We start from the raw sequence: 24,338 nt of genomic DNA on the forward strand, positions 1-24,338 counted from the left end.
TTTTTCTAATCTAATTGCACAATAGTTACTTTTTAAAGTATAATACTTAGGTCATTATTTTTTTTTTTTAAGATTTTATTTATTTATTTGACAGAAATCACAAGTAGATGGAAAGGCAGGCAGAGAGAGAGAGGGGGAAGCAGGCTCCCCGCTGAGCAGAGAGCCTGATGCGGGACTCGATCCCAGGACCCCGAGATCATGACCTGAGCCGAAGGCAGCGGCTTAACCCACTGAGCCACCCAGGCGCCCCAGGTCATTATTTTTTATGTGATTATTAGTGTGTTTAAGAATTTCCCATCTTAATTTTCTATTTCTCCCCTTTGTTTATTGTTCCCTATTCCTCTTTTTTCTGCCTATTTTGGATTAGTTGAGGTTTTTTTTTTTTCCCAATGTTTCCATTTTATTTCTTTTGTTGTATTGTTTGGTATACCTTATTTGTTTGTTTTAAGGTTTATCTTTTTTTTTTTTTTTAAAGACTTAATTTACTTTGGGGGGAGAAGCTGGGCGGAGAGAGTCCCAAGCAGAGCCCCATGAAGGACTCCATCTCCTGACCCTGAGATCACGACCCACGCCAAAACCAAGAGTTGGATGCTTAACTGAATGTGCCACCCAGGCGTCCCATCATGTGTTTTTTGTTTTTGTTTTTAACTTGCCTCAGCCTATCTTCAACTTCTATTATATGACTTCATGTATAGTATGAAAGCATTGCAGTACTATATTTCTATTTCCCCTCCTCTGGCCTTTGTGCTGTTGTGTATTTTACCTCTGTACATGTTGCCAGAATACCTTATTGTTATCTCATGCTTTGTTATTTTTTTTTAAAGATTTATTTGTTTATTGAGAGAGAGAGAGAGCACACACAAGCTGGGCAGGGCCAGAAGGAAAGGGAGAGAGAATCCCAGACTCTATGCTGAATGCAGAGCCCAAGTACGGCTGGATCCACGACCTTGAGACCACGACCTGAGCCAAAACCAAGAGTTGGATGCCCAATCGACTGCACCACCCAGGTGCCCCTATTTTTGCTTTGGTCAATTACGTTTTTTAAAAAAAATTTTTTAAGGTTTTATTTATTTATTTATTTGAGAGAGAGCGAGAGTGAGCCATAAGTGAGGGGGCGGCAGAGAGAGAGGGAGAAGCAGGCTCCCCACGAAGCAAGGACCCCAATGTGGGGTTGGATCCCAGGACCCTGGGATCATGACCTGAGCCAAAGGCAGCTGCTTTAACCAACTCAGCCACCCAGGTGTCCCCCCAATTTTTTTTTTTTTAAGATTTTATTAATTTGACAGACAGAGATCACAAGTAGGCAGAGAGGCAGGCAGAGAGAGAGGAGGAAGCAGGCTCACCACTGAGCAGAGAGCCCGACTTGGGGCTCAATCCCAGGACCCTGGGATCATGACCCGAGCCAAAGGCAGAGAGGCTTTACCCACTGAGCCACCCAGGCGCCCCCCACCCCAAATTTTTTAAAAAATATTTTACTTATTTGAGAGAGAGTGAGCAGGAGAGCACAATCAGGGGAATGGCAGAGGGAAAGGGAGGAACCAGTTCCCCGCTGAGCAAGAAGCCCAGGAAGCCCAACGTGGGGCTCCATCCCAGGAACCTCAAATCATAACCTGAGCCGAAGATAGACGCTTAACTGGCTGAGCCACCCAGGTGTCCCAAAAGCTTGAACAGATTTTTTAAATGAAATCTGTCTTCTGTTAATGATATTATGCCTGTTTAGATTATTCAGGGTTTTTTTGTTTTACTATTTAAGATCATCACTGGAACTGTCAGTGACTTTATTGGTCTGTACTAATGGCAGATACTCTGAATATGCTTCAGTTTTTCCAACACCATCAGTTTTACTTCTAGTTGCTGTGGAGGTATCTGCCTCTAATAACCCAAGCTTCTAATCGCTTCCTCTTTTGTGACTTAGGAAGCAGGAGAATTGTGGTTATGGATTGAGGAGTCTCTTCCTTTGAGGTCTTAAGAGGAGTAGAAAACTTAGGCCAGCCGTAATTCTGTAGGTCTGAGTCACATTTTTGCTTCCATGGTCACTTGTGTCTTTGCTGGATTGCTGGAAGTGTGACTTCTATGAAAATAACCTATGCATTGCACTTCAAATATCTCTTGCAAGAATAGGAACTATAATGGTGTATTTGATAACTATAGTAGATAAATGCACAGTACATGACTTCCAGATTATGGCTAATAAATTTGTCAGCTTTTATTTTGCTGTATTTTCTGTCCAACATTTTTTAAAACTCTTGTTACTTATTTCTTACAGTGTTTTAAATTGTCACAGAACTTGCAGGGGAGGGTTCTGCTTTCTAAAACTACAAAAGTAAAATAGCACACACAAATCCCCATACCAAGAGCTATGATTTTTTTTTTTTTTTAAAGATTTTATTTATTTGAGAGAGAGAGAGAATCAGCAGGGGGAGGGGCAGAGGCGGAGGGAGAAGCAGGCTTCCCACTGAGCAGGGAGCCCAATGTGGGGCTCAGTCCCAGGACCCCAAGATCAACGATTAACCAGCTGAGCTACCCAACGCTCCTGCTTTGATTGATTTTAATAACATTCTTTTCTAGTTTCACCTTGAGCACTGAAGAGCAAATTGTTCCAGTCACTTCTTAGAGACAGTGACAGGGCTATTCACTTCTGTGGCTGTTTTTCTACATGTGTCACAATGTCTTATTAATAGTTAGCATGATGTTGCCAAATGGTAAGAGGTTAGGTAGCCGCCACCTTATTTCTGCTAATACCAGAAAGAGCCCTTTTTGTAATCATGTATATTCATGAGCCTTCAGGTGTAGTGGTAAAGAGAGGAGGAGCTGGGGGGGCCATGTGTTTGTCTTCTGAGTAAAGACTGTTGGTAGGAAAAAAGGAAAACAGGAAGATTATGACATTTTTCAGACTTTTGCAGTATTTGTTTCAGCAAATAGTGTGCTTCTGTCTAGGCTTTGGCTCACAGACTGACTTAGCCGTGTGCAGGCAGGCCCATTTTAAGGAACATACCGGGTATACACAGCAAGGGACTTTTAACCTCTTTCTCACTAAGAAGAATGATGGTGGTGATTTTGGTGATTAGATACATTTCACAACAATGACTCTGTAGTGAAAGGTAGTATTAGAGAAGGCTAATTATGGGGAGAATAGTGACCTCCTTGCAGGGACCTGGGAAGTTGTAATTTTGGTTCGTTTTTCTTTTAAAGAATAGTTATTAGGTATCCCATACCTGTTCTGAGAATGTTACCTCAGTACCCTTCTAAAAATGGAAAGATTTTCATCAATGAAACAGACCTGAATGATAGACATGTGGCTATTTTTAGATTTTATTTATTTCAGTGTGAATTTTTAACGTTTTGCTGCAGAAATATTATCATGGTTGATGATGGGATATTGCCGTAGACCCTGTCAGGGATGTTATGTAAATAGGTGGTACATGTAAGGGTTACCTTTTCAGAATCTGGCCGGTTTTGAAATAAGAAACCTGTCTGACCCCCAGGTAAGGAATCATGGAGCTATATTTTATATTTGGTAGTTATGTGGAATCTCACAGCCCTTCCCCCCAGAGACTCGGGTAGGGTACAGATTTTGCTATTCTGACCAATACTGTAGGTGATTTTTCAGGATCAAAAGCTTAGAAAGTAGGACCTTTAGCTGGATTCCTGTCTGTGTATCCACTGGTTAGCCAGAATTACTTCTTAGAAATTAGCTTTCTTGCTTCTAACCTCTCCCTCCACTTCCTCAATTCTGTTTTCTCAGTGAGAGGACTTTTTTTTTTTTTTTTTTTGATCTTTTAAAAAAAGCTACCATCTTGAAGAGGTAGAATTTAGGAGACGTGCGTTCTGATAGTTGCTGCTTTGCCTGCCAATAGCTGTGCAGCTATGAGCATACCACTTAGCCTCTCTGTGCCTCAGTTTCCTTCCCTGTGAATGGGAAGAAATGTCCCCAGTTAGGAATGTCAAACTAGGTATCAGATTATACCTGTATGCTCCTATTACTCCATTACTCAAAGAATAGGAAATATTTGTATCTGTTAGAAAGTGTTCATATTTTCATCTAGGGCAACCAAAATAGGAGTAAAATTAGTTTTTAGGAGCATGAGGGTAAATAGCACAAGAAATAGTTAAAAGAAACAAAAATGATTGTTGGGGTGGCCTCCCATGACCAGGATAGTGGCTGTTTTTTTTTTTTTTTTAAAGATTTTATGTATTTATTTGACAGACAGAGATCACAAGTAGGCAGAGAGGCAGGCAGAGAGAGAGGAGGAAGCAGGCTCCACGCTGAGCAGAGAGCCCGATGCGGGGCTCGATCCCAGGACCCCGGGACCATGACCTGAGCCAAAGGCAGAGGCTTTAACCCACTGAGCCACCCAGGTGCCCCAAATGGCTGGTTTTTAAATTATATTTTGATAGAAATAAAAATTGTAAATATAGATAACAAAATACAGATAAACAAAATAACACCAAATGGGCTAGTATTGAGCCCCACTCAAAGATTTATGTTCTTCCAGTTTTTTATACCTTTGTTTCTTTCTTTCTTTTTTTTTATTAAAAAAGATTTCATTTATTTATTTGACAGAGAGAGGAGAGAGAGCGCGGACAAGCAGGGGGTGGGGGCAGAGGGAGAGGGAGAAGCCGGCTCCATGCTGAGCAAGCAGCCCAATTCAGGGCTGGATCCCAGTACCCCAGGATCATGACCCGGGCCGAAGGCAGCCGTTTAACGACTGAGCTACCCAGGCACCCCTATACCTTTGTTTCAAGAAAAATCTAAAGACCTAACCTCCCTCCCCTGCCAGAAGGAGCTGTTATGTGAGGTGGTGGATGTGTTCCCCCTCTATGGGGAAACCCTTTAACAGGGTATACATATATCGGATCATCATGTCTATCCTTTTTTTTTTTTTTTTAAAGATCCACTTATGCAGGGTGGGGAGGGAGGGGCAAAGGGAGAGGAAGAGAGAGAATCCCAAGCAGGCTCCATGCCCAGCACGGAGCCTAGTGTAGGGCTCAAAACCAGGACCCTGAGATCATGACCTTAGCTGAAATCAGAAGTCAAACATTTAATCAGCTGAGCCACCCAGACGCCCCCTCATGTTATACACTTGAAATATCCTACACTTTGGAGGCACCTGGCTGGCTTAGTTGGTAGAGCATGCAACTCTTGATCTCAGGGTTTTGAGTTCAAGCCCCACATGCGGCATGTATCCTACTTCAAAAAAAAAAAAAACCAAAAAACAAAAACCTTGCATTTGTATTTGTCAATTATATTTCAATAAGGCTGAAAAAACTTGAAAGAATAGTACACAAACACCTGTAAGCTGTGCCACATAGATTCAGCAGTTGTTAGCATTTTGCCGTATTTGCTCCATGTGTACTTATGTGTGCATACAATTTTTTTTCTGAATTGTTTCAAATGGGTTGCAGATACGACAGTTTACCCCCAACTACTCCTGTTGGGTAATTACTGCTAGCATGCAGTATCCTACATAACCATAATACTGGTATCATACCTAAGAAAATTAACACTAATTTCCTACTGTCGTTTCATGTTTGAGTTTCCCCAACTGACCCCAAAACATCTCCTTTTTTTTTTTTTTTTTTTTAAGTAATCCCTGCTATGGCCAGTATGGGGCTTGAGCTGGCGACCCCGAGATCACTAGTCACTTGCTCTACCAACTAAGCCAGCCAGGCAAAATGTCTTCCATAGTTGGGATTTTTTTTCTTATATGCATTTTGTTCTTTTGAACCAAGATCCAAAGTTTATGCCTTACATTTGGTTATGTCTCTCTAGTCCTTTTTGATCTAGAACAGTCTCCTACCTTTATTTTCATGACATTGAATTTTTGAAGACTAGAATAGTTGTCTTATAGAATGTCCACATGCACATATATTTTTTAAAATAACAAAAAATGAGTCAATCATCCTCTTACTCGGCCTTAGTCCAACATGGTAAGCTCCCATTATTTCTCTCACCTGAAATGCCTTTCTGGTGTCATACCTGCTTTTTGAGGTAGAATCTTAAAATTTGTCGAGTAGTAGAAATTTAGTAAGACAGAAAAGGCTGGCTTTCGAGTCTTAATTATGTAACTGACCCGCTGTATGACTTTGGCGAAGCCATTTTGTCTGTCTGACCCTAAGCTTCCTCAACTGTAAGATGAGGAGGGGAGTTAAATGCCATGGAATAGCCCATTGTTGTCAAGGGATAAACACTGTAGAAAATTAAGTCCTACAGGAGTTGAGAAACAGTGGTAGGTATCACAGATGTGATTGAACTTAAGGTGAATTGTGGTGAAACCTAAATGAAAACATCTGTGAAGAGTTTTGAACACAAGTTATTATGTAATGGTAGCACATTGAGCGACCAAATGGGAGAAGGGTTATTGGGTGATAAAGGTTATTGGCTGTGCTGGATGCTGACGGTGTAGTTTAAATAATTTAATTTTTAATTTAAATTATTAATGTAATTTTAAAGAATGTCATAGAACTTCAGCTGCCGTAATAGTACTACCTGAAACATTTTCTTTGTTAAACTTTTAAATCGATACTACTCTCAGTTGCTTTCTTGAGTGGGGATAATTATGGATCTCCTTTCTTCTCTTTTGTTCTTACAGCTGTATTATCAAGTCCTAAATTTTGGAATGATTGTCTCGTCGGCACTAATGATCTGGAAGGGGCTAATGGTCATAACTGGAAGTGAAAGTCCAATTGTAGTGGTGCTCAGGTAACAATTAATTTTTCTTTTCAAGGCCTAGAATTGCATGGCATTACTTGAGGAAAAAAATGAGAAATTGGATAACTATTGTATTTTTGGGGAAACCATGCTTTCGGGCCTGAGAGAAAATCAGTTATCATTTTTCAACTGTGAGAAATGCGCAGCCTTGTTAGTCACTTAGGATTCAGACCCCCAACAGGCTCATGACTTTTCTCCAAAACGTTTACTATGTGAGTTTTATTTTTGGCACATCTTATAAGAAAGTGTTCCAATGTGCTGTATTTTCCTGAGATAATTCTGTCTTCTTATATTCCTCATTTTGATACATTGGGCTGGCTATTAGTTGTTAGTTTGCTAGATTAGGTATCATCTCGACAAATTAATTAAGAGTTTTTCTGCAGCATGTTCTCAGTGTCAGTACAGAAGCATCACTAATTATTTCCAGGCTTCCTGCTGACCTTTAAATATCACTTCTAAACAGACTTCTGGAATTTTGAAGACATTAGTGCTGCCTCTTAAAGTGGCAGTACTGAATCTTTGCCCACCGTATTTCCTTCTCTACCCTTGAACTTATACTCTAGTGGTTTAAAAACCAGATTTAGTAACTAACTCCTTTTTGGAGAATTACCACTTGGTTGTATAATTGAATCATTATAGTTTCGTCTAATTTGGGGCTTACTTATACAAGCTATTTCAGATCTTTTCTGGAGATAGCTGTGTATAAATATAAAATAATCATTAACGTCATCTACAGCGTAGATAACAGTACATTGCCCTTAACAAGATCAGTTTGGTTTCTTCATTGTCATCTTGGGATTTGCATACATCGGCATCAAGTGCTTCCCCAGCAAGGCACTGGCTCTCCAGCGTCTTACTCTTACCTTACGCCTACTCTTACTCATACCTCTGTTCTGTGTTTATTAGTGAACACATCCAGCTGTGACTTGACAGATCCAAAGGCATGTATGTATTTTACAAGCTGGGAAAGCATTTAATGTACTTCTCTGGGAGTACAGAGACATGGCCCCAAGTTGCCAGACAGTTTTAAATTCAGTGGAGAGCTTCGGCTTCAAACACTGACAGAAGGAGAAGCCACACTAATTGGCACTGTGGGGAAAAGGTGGAGAGACCGAGGGCCCAGGGGAGGCTTCTTTTAGGGATTCTTCTGGGATTATTTCAGATTGAGTTCCCTTCAGTGGAGATGCTTAAGGACAGTCTAATAACCTGTAAGCTGGGGATGTTGGAGTGAGCAAGGGATTCGGCTGAGGACCTGTTCAACACAGTGGTCCTGAAAACGGTTCACTTCTGCTGCGGCTGGAAATTGGGGCTTAAAAGTGGTGTTTGGACAAGTTATTTCGCAAGTAGGTTTATTTGTATACTAAGCTTTTCTGATTACCAATATGGAATAAAGAAAGGAAAATTAAAAGAGACCAGGTCCTAGTGGGAGGGAATCTGGTCAAGACTAGAAGGAGCAGTCATTAGAGAAAGGTAATGTGCATGACTGGGTGACCGAGTAAAACCAGGCGGCCTGGGTTTCATGTAACTTCGAGGAACTGAATATGCCTCAGAGGGTTCAGGTTAACTGAGAATCCACTTTTAGGACTTTTGTGAAGTCACTGGGGATAAAAACAAATAACTTTTTAAAATATATATATATATATATATATTTTTTAAGATTTTATTTATTTATTTGACAGAGAGAGATCACAGTAGAGAGGCAGGCAGAGAGAGAGAGAGAGGGAAGCAGGCTCCCTGCTGAGCAGAGAGCCTGATGTGGGACTCGATCCCAGGACCCTGAGATCATGACCCGAGCCGAAGGCAGCGGCTTAATCCACTGAGCCACCCAGGCGCCCCTTTTTTTTAAATTCCAGTATTTAACACATAGTGTTATATTAGTTCCAGGTGAAGGCAAATACTTTCTTATTTATTTTTCTAACTGGAGTTTCAGTGAATGTTCAAAACTTTTTTTTCCCCTTTGTAGAGCTGAAGTCAGTTTAAAAATATTTAAGTGGTCTATGTATAGCTTCTTATAACATTTACAATTGATGTGTTCATTTTAAAATTTTAGTCAGGCAGTGGTAAAAAGTTTACTAATAACTTTTAAAGTTTAAAAAGTGTCCCCCAGTGTATTTCTTTAATGGTCCTCTCACCGCACACTGTTTTGTTTTTGTTTTTGTTTTTGTTTTTTTGTTTTTTGTTTTTTTTTTTAAGATTTATTTATTTATTTGACAGAGAAATCACAAGTAGACAGAGAGGCAGGCAGAGAGAGAGAGAAGCAGGCTCCCTGCTGAGCAGAGAGCCCGACATGGGACTCGATCCCAGGACCCCGAGATCATGACCTGAGCCAAAGGCAGCGACTTAACCCACTGAGCCACCCAGGCGCCCCTTGTTTTTATTTTTAAGATTTATTTTTTTCTTATTTTTTTTAAGATTTTATTTATTTATTTGACAGAGAAGGAGATCACAAGTAGGCAGAGAGGCAGAGGGGGGGGAAGCAGGCTCCTTGCTGAGCAGAGAGCCCGATGTGGGGCTCGATCCCAGGACCCTGGGATCATGACCTGAGCTGAAGGCAGCGGCTTTAACCCACTGAGCCACCCATTAACCCCTTTTTCTTATTTTTTAAAAGATTTTATTTATTTATTTGACAGAGAGAGAGAGATCACAAGTAGGCAGAGAAGCAGGCAGAGAGAGAGGGGGAAGCAGGCTCCCTGCTAGCAGAGCAGAGAGGCCAATGTGGGCCTCAATCCCAGGACCCTGAGATCATGACCTAAGCTGAAGGCAGATGCTTAACCCACTGAGCCACCCAGGCGCCCCGTTTTTAAGATTGATTTATTGGGGTGCCTGGGTGGCACAGTTGGTTAAGTTGAGTGATTGCCCTTAGCTGAGAACCCGATGAGGGGCTCCATGCCAGGACCCTGAAATCATGACCTGAGCTGAAGGCAGATGCTTAACCCACTGATACAGATACAGGCACTCCTGTATCTGAATTTTTAAATCTTTTCATGTCTCATCCAGTTTTCTTCCCTGAAATCTAGACTCTGTTTTCTCCCTACACTGGACATCATCTGAATATTGACGGGGCACTTGAAACTCCATGTTATGGGACCGCCTGGGTGGCTCAGTCATTAAACATCTGCTTCAGTTAGGTCATGATCTCAGGGTCCTGGGATCGAGCCCCGCATCGGGCTCCTTGCTCGGCATGAAATCTGCTTCTCCCTCCCTCACTCCCCCTGCTTGTGTTCCCTTTCTCACTGTGACTCTCTCTGTCAAATAAATAAAATAAAATAAAATAAAACTCCATAAAATAAAAGTAAACTTCATCTCCTTTTCCCATACACCTGTTCTCCTTCCTCCTGTTTCTGTGACTGTCACCGCCATCTGCTCCATCACCATTGTTAAAAATCCAGGAGTCATCTTTGATCACCTCTTCCTGTCCTATCCGATTGGCCATCAGATTTGTTATTTTCGTTGTCTCTTCTACTTTATAGTTGTCTTCTCTACTGTTGTTCTATTTCAGGCCCTCATTTCCTGCCTGGGTTGTTGTAGTGACCTTTAAAAATATGATGCTTTTATAATCTGAAAAAGTTAATACATTTTCATTATATGAAATGTTGAAAACATAGAAAAAAATCTAAAGGAACTGAAGTTTCCCCTAGTCCTGAGATATAATCACTACTAACATTTTAGTCTCTTTTTTCATGTCTATTACTTCTTACATGATTGGAGTAATTCTGTATGTGCGTCCTTTTCTTTATGTGTCTCCTTACGATTCTCCTGTGTCCATATTTTTAATAACACAATTACTGATTGCCAAGAATTCAGTTATAAGTAGTAGCCTGGACAGCTGGTCTCCCAGTCTACCTTCTGATCTTTTCTGGTTTACTCATTAATTTGATAGTTACTTCGATGTCCTCTACATACTCTATCCCTTCTGAAGTGATGAATCTTAAATGTAAGTGTGATTATGAAATTCCCTGCTGAAAACTCTAGAGTGGCTTAAGAGTAAGGTTAGCACAGTGAGAGTGGATTCTGTTCAAATCTTACCTTTAACATTTTTTTTTTTTTATTTAAAACCTTAAAACTTTCTAAGCCTCAATCTCCTTGTCCATAAAGTTGGGATAATGAGAGTTTCTACATCATAGAGTTCTGAAGATGGTTTAAAAAAAAAACAACTTAGAATGGCACTTTGTACACACTAAGTGCTCAATAAAAATGAGCCATTAAACCATAGCAGCTCAGCTTGTATCTGTTTTATTGGTATAATTTTCAAGCAAGGTTTTATTTAAACAAAGGATGTCACTGATTTTAAAAATCAATCAAAGGAAAAACTTGAAAACCACAGGTCTAAAATACTGTCTCTAATATTTTAACTAAACACATGTCCTGTTTTCAGAACAATTTCTGAAAAAGGGAACTCATTGTACCCTGAAGAATCTTTACAAAAGTTTTAAGAATAAACGTACTGAAAATCCATGTCCCCAGTGGTTCCCTATATACTGCTAGATATCGGAGTCACCTGGGGTCTACAAAATACTGATGTTTGCCTTCCATCTCCAGGCATTCTGATTTAAATGGCTGGAGCTATGACCTAGACGTCGGGATTTTTATTTTTATTTATTTATTTTTTTAAGTTCCCTAGGTGATTCTAGTAAGCTTGGGAATGACTGCCATATTCTCTTATGTTGAGGTACCAGAGTCTTACATGGAAATGTTTGGACTTCTTCGTTATTCCTATATTGGATTTAAACCCTTATCTATTTTTCTCTTAGTAAATCTGTTACTGAAAACTGGAGTTTGAGTTTCAGAAAATAATACTGTTGGGCTACTTCTTCTTAGCAAGAAAAGGTTCATTAATTAGTGCAAATATCTTGGGCTCTTTGAAGAACTTGGTATAGGGTAGAACAGGGGAGAGGTGAGAAAACACTCTAGAAGTTTGTCCTCGTTACCATGGAATTGAAGCCTTTCCTCCTTTCTGAAATTCTAAAACAAAAATCTCCGCATTTTTTCCAATTTTCTTTCCTGTGTTTCTTTTTAAAATAAGTAAATTATTAACAGAAGTTTTATCTCTGTAGCTGACTATTCTTTGACTTGATGAACTGTTTTTCCTTCTTCAAATCAAAACTGTAAGGTCATCTTGGTCTGTATCTTTATAAATGGCAGAAGGCGATCCAGCTCTCATTTGAATATTTGAATGTGTTCAGTGTTTTCAGATGAGGTGAGAATAAGGGCAGTGATTATAAAGTTCATTCTTTTATATTCTACTTGTCACTTGAAATTCTAAAAGGTTAAGGAATTAGTAACACTGCCCTTTTCAAGATTTAAGCTCCTTTGAATAGTAATGCTTGAAACGGATCTAGTCAGTAAAGGCTAATAACTAAAGAAACTTTTGTATAACTCATTAGTCTGTGGAAACCATGCTTTGGGAACAACACACATCAATGCTGATATATTTGTTAAAGTATTGAGTATACTCCAAGGGTGATACTTGTAATTGTTTTGTTGAGTATCTGATTTTGAAAGTAAATTTAATCTCACACTTTTTCTTGTCTATTCTTCTCTCCCTCGTAGTGGCAGCATGGAGCCAGCATTTCATAGAGGAGATCTTCTCTTTTTAACAAATCGAGTTGAAGATCCCATCCGAGTGGGAGAAATTGTGGTTTTTAGGATAGAAGGACGAGAGATTCCTATAGTTCACCGAGTCTTGAAGATTCATGAAAAGTATGTGCAAACTGTATCTTCTCTGTTTTAAGATCTTTACATGTTTTAGTGTTTGCAGTGTTTAATTTTGATAACCTGAAGATTAAGAAGAGTGGGGAAAGCATAGATCCTTCTTCAAATCCATTTTTATGAAGGTTTGGTGAACATTTGGAAAACTAAATAGTTATTCATTAATTCATTTATTTCTCTGAAGCTTTTTCTGGAAGTTTTTTTGGTTTCCTTTTACTTCCCAACAAGATCTATAGCCCTGTGTATCACCCCCCAAAAAACTACATAAAGGTTGATTCTAAACAGAATCTTCTAATGTAATTGGTGAGGTAACCCTATGTAATCCTTAAAAAAAAAAAAACCAAAAAGCTATATGGCAATCTGACAGACATATCCAGTAAGAATAAATTTACCAACTTTTTCAAATTCCAAAGCAAAATTCTTTTTTTTTTTAAGATTTTATTTATTTATTTGACAGAGAGAGATCACAGTAGGCAGAGAGAGAGAGGAGGAAGCAGGCTCCCTGCTGAGTAGAGAGCCCGATGCAGGGCTCGATCCCAGGATCCTGGGATCATGACCTGAGCCGAAAGCAGAGGCTTGAACTCACTGAGCCACCCAAGCGCCCCTTTTTCTTTTAAAATATTATGTAATCTCTACACCGAACATGGGACTCAAACTCACAACCTCAAGATCGAGAATTGTGCGCTCCACTGACTGAGTGTGGGGAATTTCTAAATTCCAAAGAAAATTTCTAAAATCTGGGGCGCCTGGGTGGCTCAGTTAAGCATCTGCCTGGTCATGATCCCAGGGTACTGAGATGGAGCCCCGAGTCAAGCTCTGTGCTCAGCGGGCAGCCTGCTTCTCTCTCTTCCCCTCTGCTGTTCCCCTGCATGTATTCTCTCTCTCTGACAAATAAATGAATAAAATCTTAAAAAAAGAAAGTAAGAAAATGTTTAAAATCTAAGTTACTTTTTTGAACATAAACTCTTGCATTTTAGAGTTGGAAGGGATGTATGTGGAACCTTTAGAATCACCTGGAGGTGGAGGTGGGGCATAACAATGAGCAAAAAATCTCCCCTCTCTGGGTCTTTTTCTTTATCTGCAATATTAAGAGTTTTAGGAAGATGAATTATAACATTTGTGAGTTCGGAGCCTATGCTTTCCTGTCCAGCTCCATATTCCTCACCCCCTCCCTTAACAATTCTATAGTATTTCTGATTAAAGAAAACGTTCAGGAGGGAAGGAAAGAGAAATGAAGGAAAAGGTAAGTATCCTGGAGGACACCTGGAGGGGAAGGGAAACAGTGAGGCAGTGATTTCCCTTCTGGAGAATGAGGGAGCCCTGAATAAACAGTATCTTATTCTTACCCACCCTCTAAAGTCATTTATTTTCTCCACTTAGAGAAGAGGGAACTGTCAACTGTTGCTTTTTTTTTTTTTAAGATTTTATTTATTTATTTGAGAGTGAGCGAGCACAAGCAGAGAGAGTGGCCGTCAGAGGGAGAAGCAGGCTTCCCGAAGAGCAGGGAGTTCTACTGATCTAGGGTTTTTGGTGATTTCATTTCAGACTCTTGAGATGGCCTTCAACTTGAAGTTCTGCTTAGATAACAGATGCAGTTAATATTCTGAAGCTTCCAATTTCCGTTTTTCTTTTGGGGGGACTAAATTTCCTGATTGTGAATATCATTTGATTTAGTAGTGTTAACAGTGTTCTTAAATATGAGACTAAGTAATGACCAGAATGGAGGAAGTGCTTTAGTAAATGTGCCCTGAACATTTTCAGGTTGATTTTTGCACTGTTACTCATTTCTTTCATCTGAACATTGTCTTAAGAAATAAAATCCTGGGGGCGCCTGGGTGGCTCAGTGGGTTAAGCCTCTGCCTTCGGCTCAGGTCATGGTCTCAGGGTCCTGGGATCGAGTCCCGCATCGGGCTCTCTGCTTGGCGGGGAGCCTGCTTCCCTCTCTCTCTCTGCCTGCCTCTCTGTCTACTTGTGATCTCTCTCTGTCAAATAAATAAATAAAATCTTAAAAAAAAAAAAAAAAGAAAAAAGAAATAAAATCCTGAACTCTGAGAAGAAAGGTGAATCATTCAGCTGACCTCTCTCTTTGGTCTCATTCCTGCTTTCCTTCTCCACCTGCTTCTTATGTCCACTGCCTTTGTAAATTTGTAAATATCAGAAAAAGCTCATTTTTTCATATATTGACTCTCCATCTTATAATAGTCTTATTATACAGCTTATAATAAGATGCTATATAAAATTGGTAGGGCACCTGGGTGGCTCAGTGGGTTAAGCCTCTGCCTTCGGCTCAGGTCATGATCCCAGTGTCCTGGGATCAAGCCTGCTTCCCCTCTCTCTCTGCCTGTCTCTCTGCCTTCTTGTGATCTCTCTCACTTTGTAAAATAAATAAAATCTTAAAAAAATAAAATAAAATGGGTAAATATAGCAACCAGAAATCACATACAACCATAACACCCAGAAAAAATGTTAAATTTTGGGTAATTCACTCTTTGTTTTATAAATATACATTTCCCCCCTGTATAACACCAGCAGGCAAGGTTACACATGCTCCGGCAGACAGCGGAACATCTCTTCTTTGAGTCCTTCTTCCCCTACCTGCTCTCTTGTTTCCCATTTTCTTCCAACAGAAAGGAGTCAGGAAAGAGCTAGGACGTAGCGAGGTTTGTGTTTTCATTTAAGGGACGGCATCACTTTGAAATATTCTCAGTTGACTTAATTCTCTGGGGTAGTTCTCACATTAGCCTGCTAGTCAAGTCCCTCTTAATGATGACGCTTTTCCCACATATAAATTCCTGCTTGATTTTATAGTCCTCTCTGAGGGGCACTTACTAACTTCCTATTATGGTTTGATGATGGTGAACACTGGCATGTGGTCAAATATTTGGCAGGAGAAAGTTTGCAATTGGGATGACTTAGTCCTCGGCTTTGCTCTTTCTGGGCAGGGACAGAGAGTGTTTTGCTTTCTGGGTCTTACTTTTTCTTACCTAGAAAGTGATTCATTCTTCCCTGCTAACATCACGGTATTATGATGGTTGAATTAAACTGCAAGCATGCAGAGCTCCTTGGAGATGGATGGTATTTAATATTTGGTCCCCGTGGTAGTCGGGGGAATGCCCCGCATGCGTGGGTCATCAGTCCATGTTGGGGCCGTGAGCGGTGAAGTGCTGGGGTAGGCTTGACAGCGGCTCTAACAGGAGCCAGTGCCACCACTCCCTTTCGTAGACGGAGACCCGGTCTTTTCGCCAGCTCTAGTGGCGTCTCCCGACACCGTCCCAGAGCGGGGAGCTTGAGTGTGTGTGTGTGTGTCTCTGCCTTCTTGGCAGATCAAGTCTTTGAGGAGACCCCCAGCCTCCTGGAACGTCCCTGTCCTTTCCTGGGGAGCTTCTCCACGCCCCCATTTCCTTTCGTGAAATCTGACATTCCTGTTCTGCTTCCGTGGGCTCACTGTTGTTTTCCTGGCTCAGTGCACTCTTCCTTCCTGGGCTCCTGCATTTTGCTCCTGCTGCTGCCCCGCTTGGCACCTGCCCTCTTCCACTCTCCTGAAGTCTTCAGCCTCTCTTTTCCTCACTGAGTTGTCAGCTAAGGATTATTTTTCTCTGTATATATTTGCATTTTTTTCTAACTAGAATCTCATTTTTAATGTGACTCTTTGCACTTAACTGTTTTTGGTGTTTGCAACACCTTCCAATTTAGTTTCATCTGCACATTTCATGTCTCGTGAGCCAGTTTCTGGCTTAGAATCTAAGTGGATGTTAGTCAGTAGGAGTCTGAGGCCACTTTTCTTCTTTGTATAATACTTAACCCAAACGCACTTGAATTAGGTTTAAGATAGTCTTTATCAAACAGTAAAATGTACTCTGCTTTCAATTAAATTTTAAAATTACTAGAAACCTCCTGTTCTTTTTTTTTTTTAAGATTTTATTTATTTATTTGACAGAGATCACAAGTAGGCAGAGAGGCAGGCAGGCGGCGGGGGGTGGGGGGGGCAAACAGGCTCTCTGAAATTCGGAGCTCCATCCCAGGACCCTGAGATCATGACCTGAGCCGAAGGCAGAGGCTTAACCCACTGAGCCACCCAGGCGCCCCAACCTCCTGTTCTTTAGCAGAATTAAACTAATAATTTCCTGATCAAGTAAACTGCTTTTCTTAAAAACCCTGGCATGTAAAAGCAATGGAAAAAATTAGAAGTAAAGAGAAGTTAGAAGCTAAAGAAAGCCATAGATGGCCACTGTTTATGCTTTGGTCTATCACTTTAGATCTTTTTCACTATCTTATTTTTTCTTTTATTTTTTAAAGATTTTATTATTTGTCAGAGAGAGCGCACGCATAAGCAGGGGGAGCGGCAGGTGGAGGTAGAAGCAGGGCCTCACTGCGCAAGGATCCTGTTGTGGAACTTGATCCCAGGACCCCAGGATCATGACCTGAGCTGAAGGCAGACACTTAACTGACTGAGCCACCCAGGTGTCCCTTACTTTTTTTTTTTAAATATGTAGAATTTCTGGGGTGCCTGGCTGGCTTAGTCAGTGGAGTCTGCAACTTACAATCTCAGAGTCATGTTAAGTGCCATGTTGGCCTACTTAAAAATAAAATAAAAAATAAATAAATAAATAGAATTTCTAATGTTCATAGAAGTACACAGAACTGTATAATGAACTCTCATGTGCTCTCACCCAGTCCCAATAATTATGAATTTATGGCCAGTTCTGCCCCACTTCGACTACCACCTCTTCCCACTCTCCCTCCTGTATTATTTGGATCAGATCCTAGATACTATGTCATATGTAAATATTAGTAAATATCTATATAGCATAAGCAATGAGCTTTTAAAAAACATATAACTACAGTTAGCATGCTTACACCCCAAAAAAGAACAACCATACCTTTGTATCATTACGTTTCCAATCTTTGTTCAAATTCCCGATTGTGTCATACATAGCTTTTTTTTTTAACAGTTTGTTTGAATCTAGATTCACTTAAAGTCCTTGGTTGCAGTTGGTTGATAAGGCTTTATACTCTTTTTTATTTAAGCTGTAAATTCTTCCAACTTTCTTTGTTCCTCACAACTTGTTGAAGAAACGAAGTTATTCTGTCATTTCCTTAGTATTAGTTGTGGATTATATCATGTGGGATAGTTTAATGTGTTCCTTTGCTCCTTTGTATTTACAGAAAATCGGTGGTTTGTATTTGTCTAAGTTTTTCTTCACTTAATAAATGTGTATTATCTTCTAGTGTAACTTAACTATTCTTCCGTGACATTGTGCTCAATGCTTACGTATTTCAACTCCTGAATGTTAGACTTTCAGCTTGTTTCTGGTTTTTCCCTCGTATAAACAAAGGAACATCCTTTTAGCTAAGTAGATAATCATTTTGACATTCCGAATGATGATAAAATACACAGTGCCACAGCATTTTTGGTGCTGTGGAAATTTTGTGCTTGATGACTTGGCTTTCCCTTACTTTTATTTCCCCTTGCTCTTTTAAGGCAAAATGGACATATCAAGTTTTTGACCAAAGGAGATAATAATGCTGTTGATGATAGAGGCCTCTATAAACAAGGGCAACACTGGTTAGAGAAGAAAGATGTCGTGGGCAGAGCAAGGGGGTAAGTATAGGGGGGCATCTACTGAGCTCTTCCGTGGCATGGGAGATGTGGCCCCCGGTCATATTGTTGATCACACATAGTTAAATAAGATGTTTTGGTCCTGGTTCTGCCAAATCACCTTGTGTCTTTTGAAAAAGGATGCTTCTTAAAATACTTCTAAAACCGGGGGGATACTGCTCCAGAGGGGAGGAGATGGGGTACAGCAAAAGAGTAGAATATTAGTGATGAGATAATGGATCGGAGTGACAATTTAAAACATTTGTTTATTTAATTCATTCAAGAAATGTTAGTGGGGGAAGAAAAAAGGAAATGTTATTGGGCACCCTCTTGTACTCTGAGTCCAAACCGTGCTGGTTTGAGGGTCTAGACCAGTTATTGATCCTGCTCCCTGAAATGTATTTCTTAAGTAGTTATTGAATCAGCAACTGAAAGTATTCATCTAAATCAATTTTACCATGTTTATTTCATACTGTTTTTATTTCTAGCCTTCAAACTATTGGGGTCAAATGAAATTTAAAAGTTATATTAAGCCTGTTTATTTCAGATTTTATCAGGAGAACAGATCAGTGGAGGACAGGAATTGTAAGTTACTGACATGAGGACGTAATAGAATTGTTACTACCTTCATGTTATTAATAGTATTAACAATAACTCACATTTACTAGGGCTTCCTATGTGCCAGAGACTCATTCTAAATTCTTCACAAGTATTACCTCATTTTAACCACAGAACAGCCCTAATATTTCCATTCTACAGATGAGGAAACGCGAGGTAGGTTGCTTATCTAAGGCCACACTGAAGATGGGTCCGGCCGACCCAGGAGCCCACTCTTACCTAACCATCTCGCCAGAGTTACTGGTACCGTACTTCTGAAAGTGGGGAGCTGCTGGGTCTCACTGTTCAGATGCCTCACGGGCTCTCACCCTGTCAGAACATCTGCTCCTTCTGTAGACACGGAATTCAGAGTGATTCTGCTAGAGATCAGGCCACTGCACTGAGCAGTTCTGCTCCCACAGAGAAGTCAGTGTGCAGTACTGAGTGGAAGCTGCTTCAGTTATGGCATGAGAGATGCTGGTTTGGGGCCAGAGAGGTAGGATCAGAACAAGCACCGGTGTGTTTTGTCTTTTCTTTTGTGTGCATACCTCCCGTGTTGGAGCTAAACGTACTTCTAAAATTTATTTTTAAGTAATGTCTACACCCAACACGGGGCTCAAGCTTACAACCCTGAGATCAAGAGTCATGTACTCCATCGACTGGGCCAGCCAGGTGCCCCAGGCACACTTTTATAATACAAACCAGATCATCAGTGCTTCTGAGAAATGATGTTCCCATCTCCCACAGTTCCCAATATGCTGCTAATGTGATTATTCAGACTTGTCGGTCTCGTTGAGTCTTTTTTGTTTTTCTTTTAATTGTAATGTACAGATTGACATAGAAACATAAATAACAGTCATCTAAAAGTAAAGTCAGAGGGCATCTGGTTTGGTTTCAGCTTGGGTCATGGGATTGAGCCCTGTATCAGTCTCTGAGCTCAGCAGGGAGTAGGCTTGAGTTTCTCTCTCTCTCTAAAATAAATCTTTTTTTTTTTTTTTTTTTTTTTAAGATTTTATTTATTGGGTGCCTGGGTGGCTCAGTGAGTTAAGCCTCTGCCTTCGGCTCGGGTCATGATCTCAGGGTCCTGGGATCGAGTCCCACATTGGGCTCTCTGCTCGGCAGGGAGCCTGCTTCCTCCTCTCTCTCTCTCTGCCTACTTATGATCTCTCTCTGTCGAATAAGTAAATACAATAAAATATTTAAAAAAAAGATTTTATTTATTTGACGGACTACAAGTAGGCAGAGAGGCAGGCAGATAGAGAAGAGAAAGCAGGCTCGCTGCTGAGCAGAGAGCCCGTTTCAGGGCTCTAGCCCAGGACCTTGGGATCATGACCTGAGCTGAAGGCAGAGGCTTTAACCCACTGAGCCACCCAGGTGCCCCAAAATCTTTTTTTTTTTGAGGCAAAGTCACAGCTCTCCTTCCCCTCCCCCTCTGTAAGTATTTAACTTTTTGGTTTAGTTTCTTTTGGTCTTTATGTAAAGGATGCAGATAACGTATGTATGTATCTATACATAAAGACATTTTATGTGTGAGGAGAGATAGTCATGCTGTTTATAACACTTTTTTATCCCCAAAGTTTTCAGTATTTTTACAAATCAAAAGACATATCTCCATATCATTTTCATAGCTGTATGCTATTCCATGGAATGGATAGACCATATTTTTATTTAGCTGGTCTCTTATTGGTAGATGCTTTGACTGTTTCTGTGTGTGTATGTGTGTATGTGAATAATGTTATAATGAACATCTTAACATCTCACTGCCTCTGCCCAGTAATCATTTCTTCAGTAAATTCACAGAAGTGAATTACTGGGTGAAACCTATGCATACTTTAAGGCTTTTGTTAAATTTTAAAGTATGTTTTATTTATGCTATATCCAGTATAACAGAGTGTCCCTTTATGTGGATCTTGATTCTTAGGTATTTAATCCAGTTCTGTCCACTCACTCTGGCCCCCTGTTTGGGTAGAAGATGCATCATGGGTAGAGGAGCCAGACTTTCACTCAAGTAACTTGTCTTTCTGAAGAATTTTTTTTTTTTTTAATCTCAAACTACATACAATATTATTTCTAAAATCCCAGCATTGAGGGGCACCTGGCTGGCTCAGTCTCAGGGGGGTGAGTTGGAGCTCCACATTAGGTGTAGAGATTACTTAAAAATAAAATCTTTAGGGACGCCTAGGTGGCTCAGTGGGTTAAGCCGCTGCCTTCGGCTCAGGTCATGATCTCAGGGTCCTGGGATTGAGTCCCGCATCGGGCTCTCTGCTCAGCAGGGAGCCTGCTTCCCTCTCTCTCTCTCTGCCTGCCTCTCCATCTACTTGTGATTTCTCTCTGTCAAATAAATAAATAAAAATCTTAAAAAAATAAAATAAAATCTTTACAAAAATAAAATCCCAACATTGAAAATATAGGTCTTTTTGTGGCTTTTAGTTATATAAAAAAAAAAAAAAAGGCAGTGGCCTGGTACTGTCTGAGTTAAGTAACTTCCCATGAAGTAGAAACGTCTGGGGCACCCATAGCCATCTAGCAGGAGCGCTGGCTCTTACCTGGGCAACTCTGCGTAGATCATACTGCCACTTACCTGGACACATAGCGGGGCACAGCACTGCCTTTGGCGGAGATTGTGTTTATAAAGCACAAACTGATAATTCCAAGTCAGACTGTACCCAAGCCTTGAGGACAGCTTTTCTGCAGACTGGTCTGTGACTGTGGTACCAGTAAAAACAGATTTTTTTCAAACAGCTGCAAACTAAAAAATTTTACACTGAGGCCTAAGGCCCTAAGTAAAAACAAGCTAAAACAAGTTTATTGAGATAAAATGCACATATATTAGGAGATAAAATTCACCATTTAAAAGTATACAGTTGAGTGGGTTTTATTATATCCACAAGGTTACCCAGCTGTCAGCACTAATTTCAGAGCACGTCCACACCCCAAAAGGAAAACTCCATCCTCATTTGCAGTCGCTTCCCATCCCCTTTCCCTGCAGTCCCTGGCAGCCACTCATCATCTCCTTTCTGTCTCTAGACATGTTATCTAAATGGAATCTCACAACATGTGGTCTTAATTTACATCTGGCTTCTTTCACCTGGCATCTTGTCCTCGACTTTTGTTCATGTCGCAGTGTGTAATAAAAACAGTGTTAGAAAATGAAACTAATACTGAACCAGCTACGTATTGAAGAAGAGGTGATTCTTTCTCCGTTGAGAAGGTTGAAAACACAGGAGGAGCTGTTAGTGACAGAAAAGAGCAGGAGGAGAGAGAGAGAGAGAGACAGGCCGGAGGCTGGGAACAGAGTCTATTGACCAGGAGGAGAGGCGCGCAGGAGAAGGCAGAAGTAGAGTCATTGAGCTCTCTGGGGGCTAAGACCAGTTTTACGGATGAGGCTTTTAAAATGTACCTTTTACTTACCTTGAAACTGATTATTCTGGGGTAGAAACAATGATCCTTTTCCAGTCAGCTCCCCGGGGTCCAGGTTTCCCAGATAGAGGCCCCTTCGACATCTGACCAAATTATTTCCTCACCAGCACCGCCCAGGGGCATGTGTTCCTCCACACTCAGCCTTCTAGATGTTGACTGGGCCCGGGCTGCTGTTGGAGCTGCCTTTGTGGGCGGCGTGTTTGACTTCTTTTAAACCTTCTTCTGCTTATCGTCAACTTGCCTTTAGCAGACTTTCTCCAAGCAGAGTAGGAAAAAAGTGCAGCTGATTTGAATTGAAGGTGATAATGATGGCAGCGGCATGTACTTGATAAGCAGCCTTTTGCTGTCTCTGTCCGAGGAGGGAAACAGTGAGACAAATCATTAAATCTCTTCTTTGACTTTGGACTGCCTGTCCTATTATTCGCTTATATTCCTCCTAAAGACCCAGCTGCTTCCATTTCTCTTACAGTGGGGCGAGGGAAAACCAAGCTTAGAAGGGAAAAGGTCTCCATGAGTAACTCATGACCAGGCTGTGTGGTCACAGGGAGCTCAAGGTTCCCGGGGCACGGGTACTGCGTGGAGGGAACAGCAAAAATTCTCTCTCTGTGAAAGTGGCTGCTGGTTGATCATCAGACCAGAATCAGCAGCCTGATAGTGTTTTAGTTGAAATCACAGATACTTTTATAGCTTTTAGTTTGCATCTTACCGTGAGGCATCTGCCTTCACCTTCTTAAATTAGATGACTTAACGATCACTGAAAGCTACTGCTTTTATGAAGATCTCATAAGTGAGACAACTAAGTTTTTGTATTACAAAGAAAAAATACGTGTTTAAAAACACAGAAAGCCCCCTTCTACCCTCCTAGAGCTTAGCTCTGCCATCATGTAGGGACTGTCATTTTGCAGCTCTTAGAGGTTCCAGGGGTTGAAACCAAAGCATGGGTCCTAGGAGGGCATATTATTTGCCACCACGTGCCTGCTGCAGGCATCCTCCAGCTGGAACTGAGCTGCTGGTGCTGTCGTATGCAGAAGCATTATTTGGGCCCCACTTCCACAGATGCGCTGACTCGGTAAATGTGAGGAAGATACAGCAATCTGCATTTGTAACAGGCTCTCCGAGTGATTCTGACAAAGGAGGCCTGGTGTTAGGAAACATCAGCTTACGGAATGGAAGTCTGGGGATGCGGAGAGGTGGTTGGTGGCGGGGAGGGGATGGTCTGGTAATGCTGCCAGAAGGGAGAGGGGCAAGACGGGGTGAGGACAGGAGACAGGAAGTAAGAAGAGTTCTTCAAAGGAAGGAAGTGCACCAAAGACAAAATTTTTGTTTTTCAAGCTTGCCTAAGGCTTTGATGATGGAGGTGTTATGTGGGAGGTGATTTCTGTTTGTGCACCTTTGGGACGATGGTGCACAGGTTGTGGATGCCCTGAATAGAAATATCTGGGCTATTTTAAAATACGCGAAGTTCCATCTTCACCTCAGCCTGACCTCCCTCCTCTAGGACAGGCTCTAGGTCAGCATCATTGGGCCTGTTCTAGAATCCAGCAGGAAAAGAGGAGGAGAAAGGAGGAAGTTGTGCATTTGCTAACTGTCACTTCCTCCCACAGTGCCGGTACCCTGCTAAGCTTTCCTTTCCCGCCTGAATTCTTGCGAGGTCGAGGAGTGTTTTCTGTTGGGCGGGAGAAGTGAAATGCAGGAGTAAATGAGATCTCCTAGGAAAGGAAGAGAAGAGGCCTGGACATCCAGACATTCTGTCGGGCAGTGTTTACCAGAGGTCTGCCGTGTGCAGGGTTACACCAAGCCTTGAGGATACAGTGGGAGCAAGACTGGCGTCGTCTTTGCCCTTATGGAGCTTAGAGTCGAGTCAGAGGGACAGACACTGTGCAGCTAGTTTTGCAACCAATTACGCAATTTTTAAAAATGTGATTTAAAAAAATGGGATAAAGACTCCAAAGGAAATATATCTGGTGTATAGGATTATTTAACGGATGGTTTTATCTTTTTCGAGTTTAAGGGGATAAACTTTAGGGGCAAGGAGAAAGAAAGAGCTAGTGAAAAACACAAAGAGATAGCAGCCAAGAGGTAGGTGGAAAAATAGATTCGTGGGGTGTTCGAGAAACCAAGGAGGGAAGGGATATCAGGGGAAGTTCATGGTCCTCAAAGTCAAATTCTGCAGAGATGAACAGGAAGACGGGAGGCGAGACTGGTCTACTGCCTGCGGCGATTAAAGTGTTCCGGAAGTTTGGGATCAGGAGAGTCCGAGCCAGATTACAGGCGGCTAAGAAATGAGAGGGTAGCGAAATC

The 24,338-nt window shown here is 41.1% G+C and overlaps 1 protein-coding gene across 2 annotated transcripts in view; it reads left to right on the plus strand.

Moving 5' to 3' along the window:
• The window catches only part of SEC11A (SEC11 homolog A, signal peptidase complex subunit), a 41,607-nt gene that overhangs the window by 16,040 nt on the left and 1,229 nt on the right, over window positions 1–24,338 (plus strand). The window contains exons 2-5 of one of the 2 annotated variants that reach the window (XM_032342026.1): window positions 6,594–6,703; window positions 12,263–12,412; window positions 17,904–18,023; window positions 18,568–18,605. In XM_032342026.1, coding sequence (XP_032197917.1) covers window positions 6,594–6,703; window positions 12,263–12,412; window positions 17,904–18,023; window positions 18,568–18,605 — 418 coding nt within the window. The remainder of the gene's footprint in view (window positions 1–6,593; window positions 6,704–12,262; window positions 12,413–17,903; window positions 18,024–18,567; window positions 18,606–24,338) is intronic. The other variant, XM_032342025.1, reaches the window with a different exon arrangement.

The sequence above is a fragment of the Mustela erminea genome, chromosome 5 (assembly GCF_009829155.1).
Source record: "Mustela erminea isolate mMusErm1 chromosome 5, mMusErm1.Pri, whole genome shotgun sequence".
In the NCBI taxonomy this organism is placed as follows: domain Eukaryota; kingdom Metazoa; phylum Chordata; class Mammalia; order Carnivora; family Mustelidae; genus Mustela; species Mustela erminea.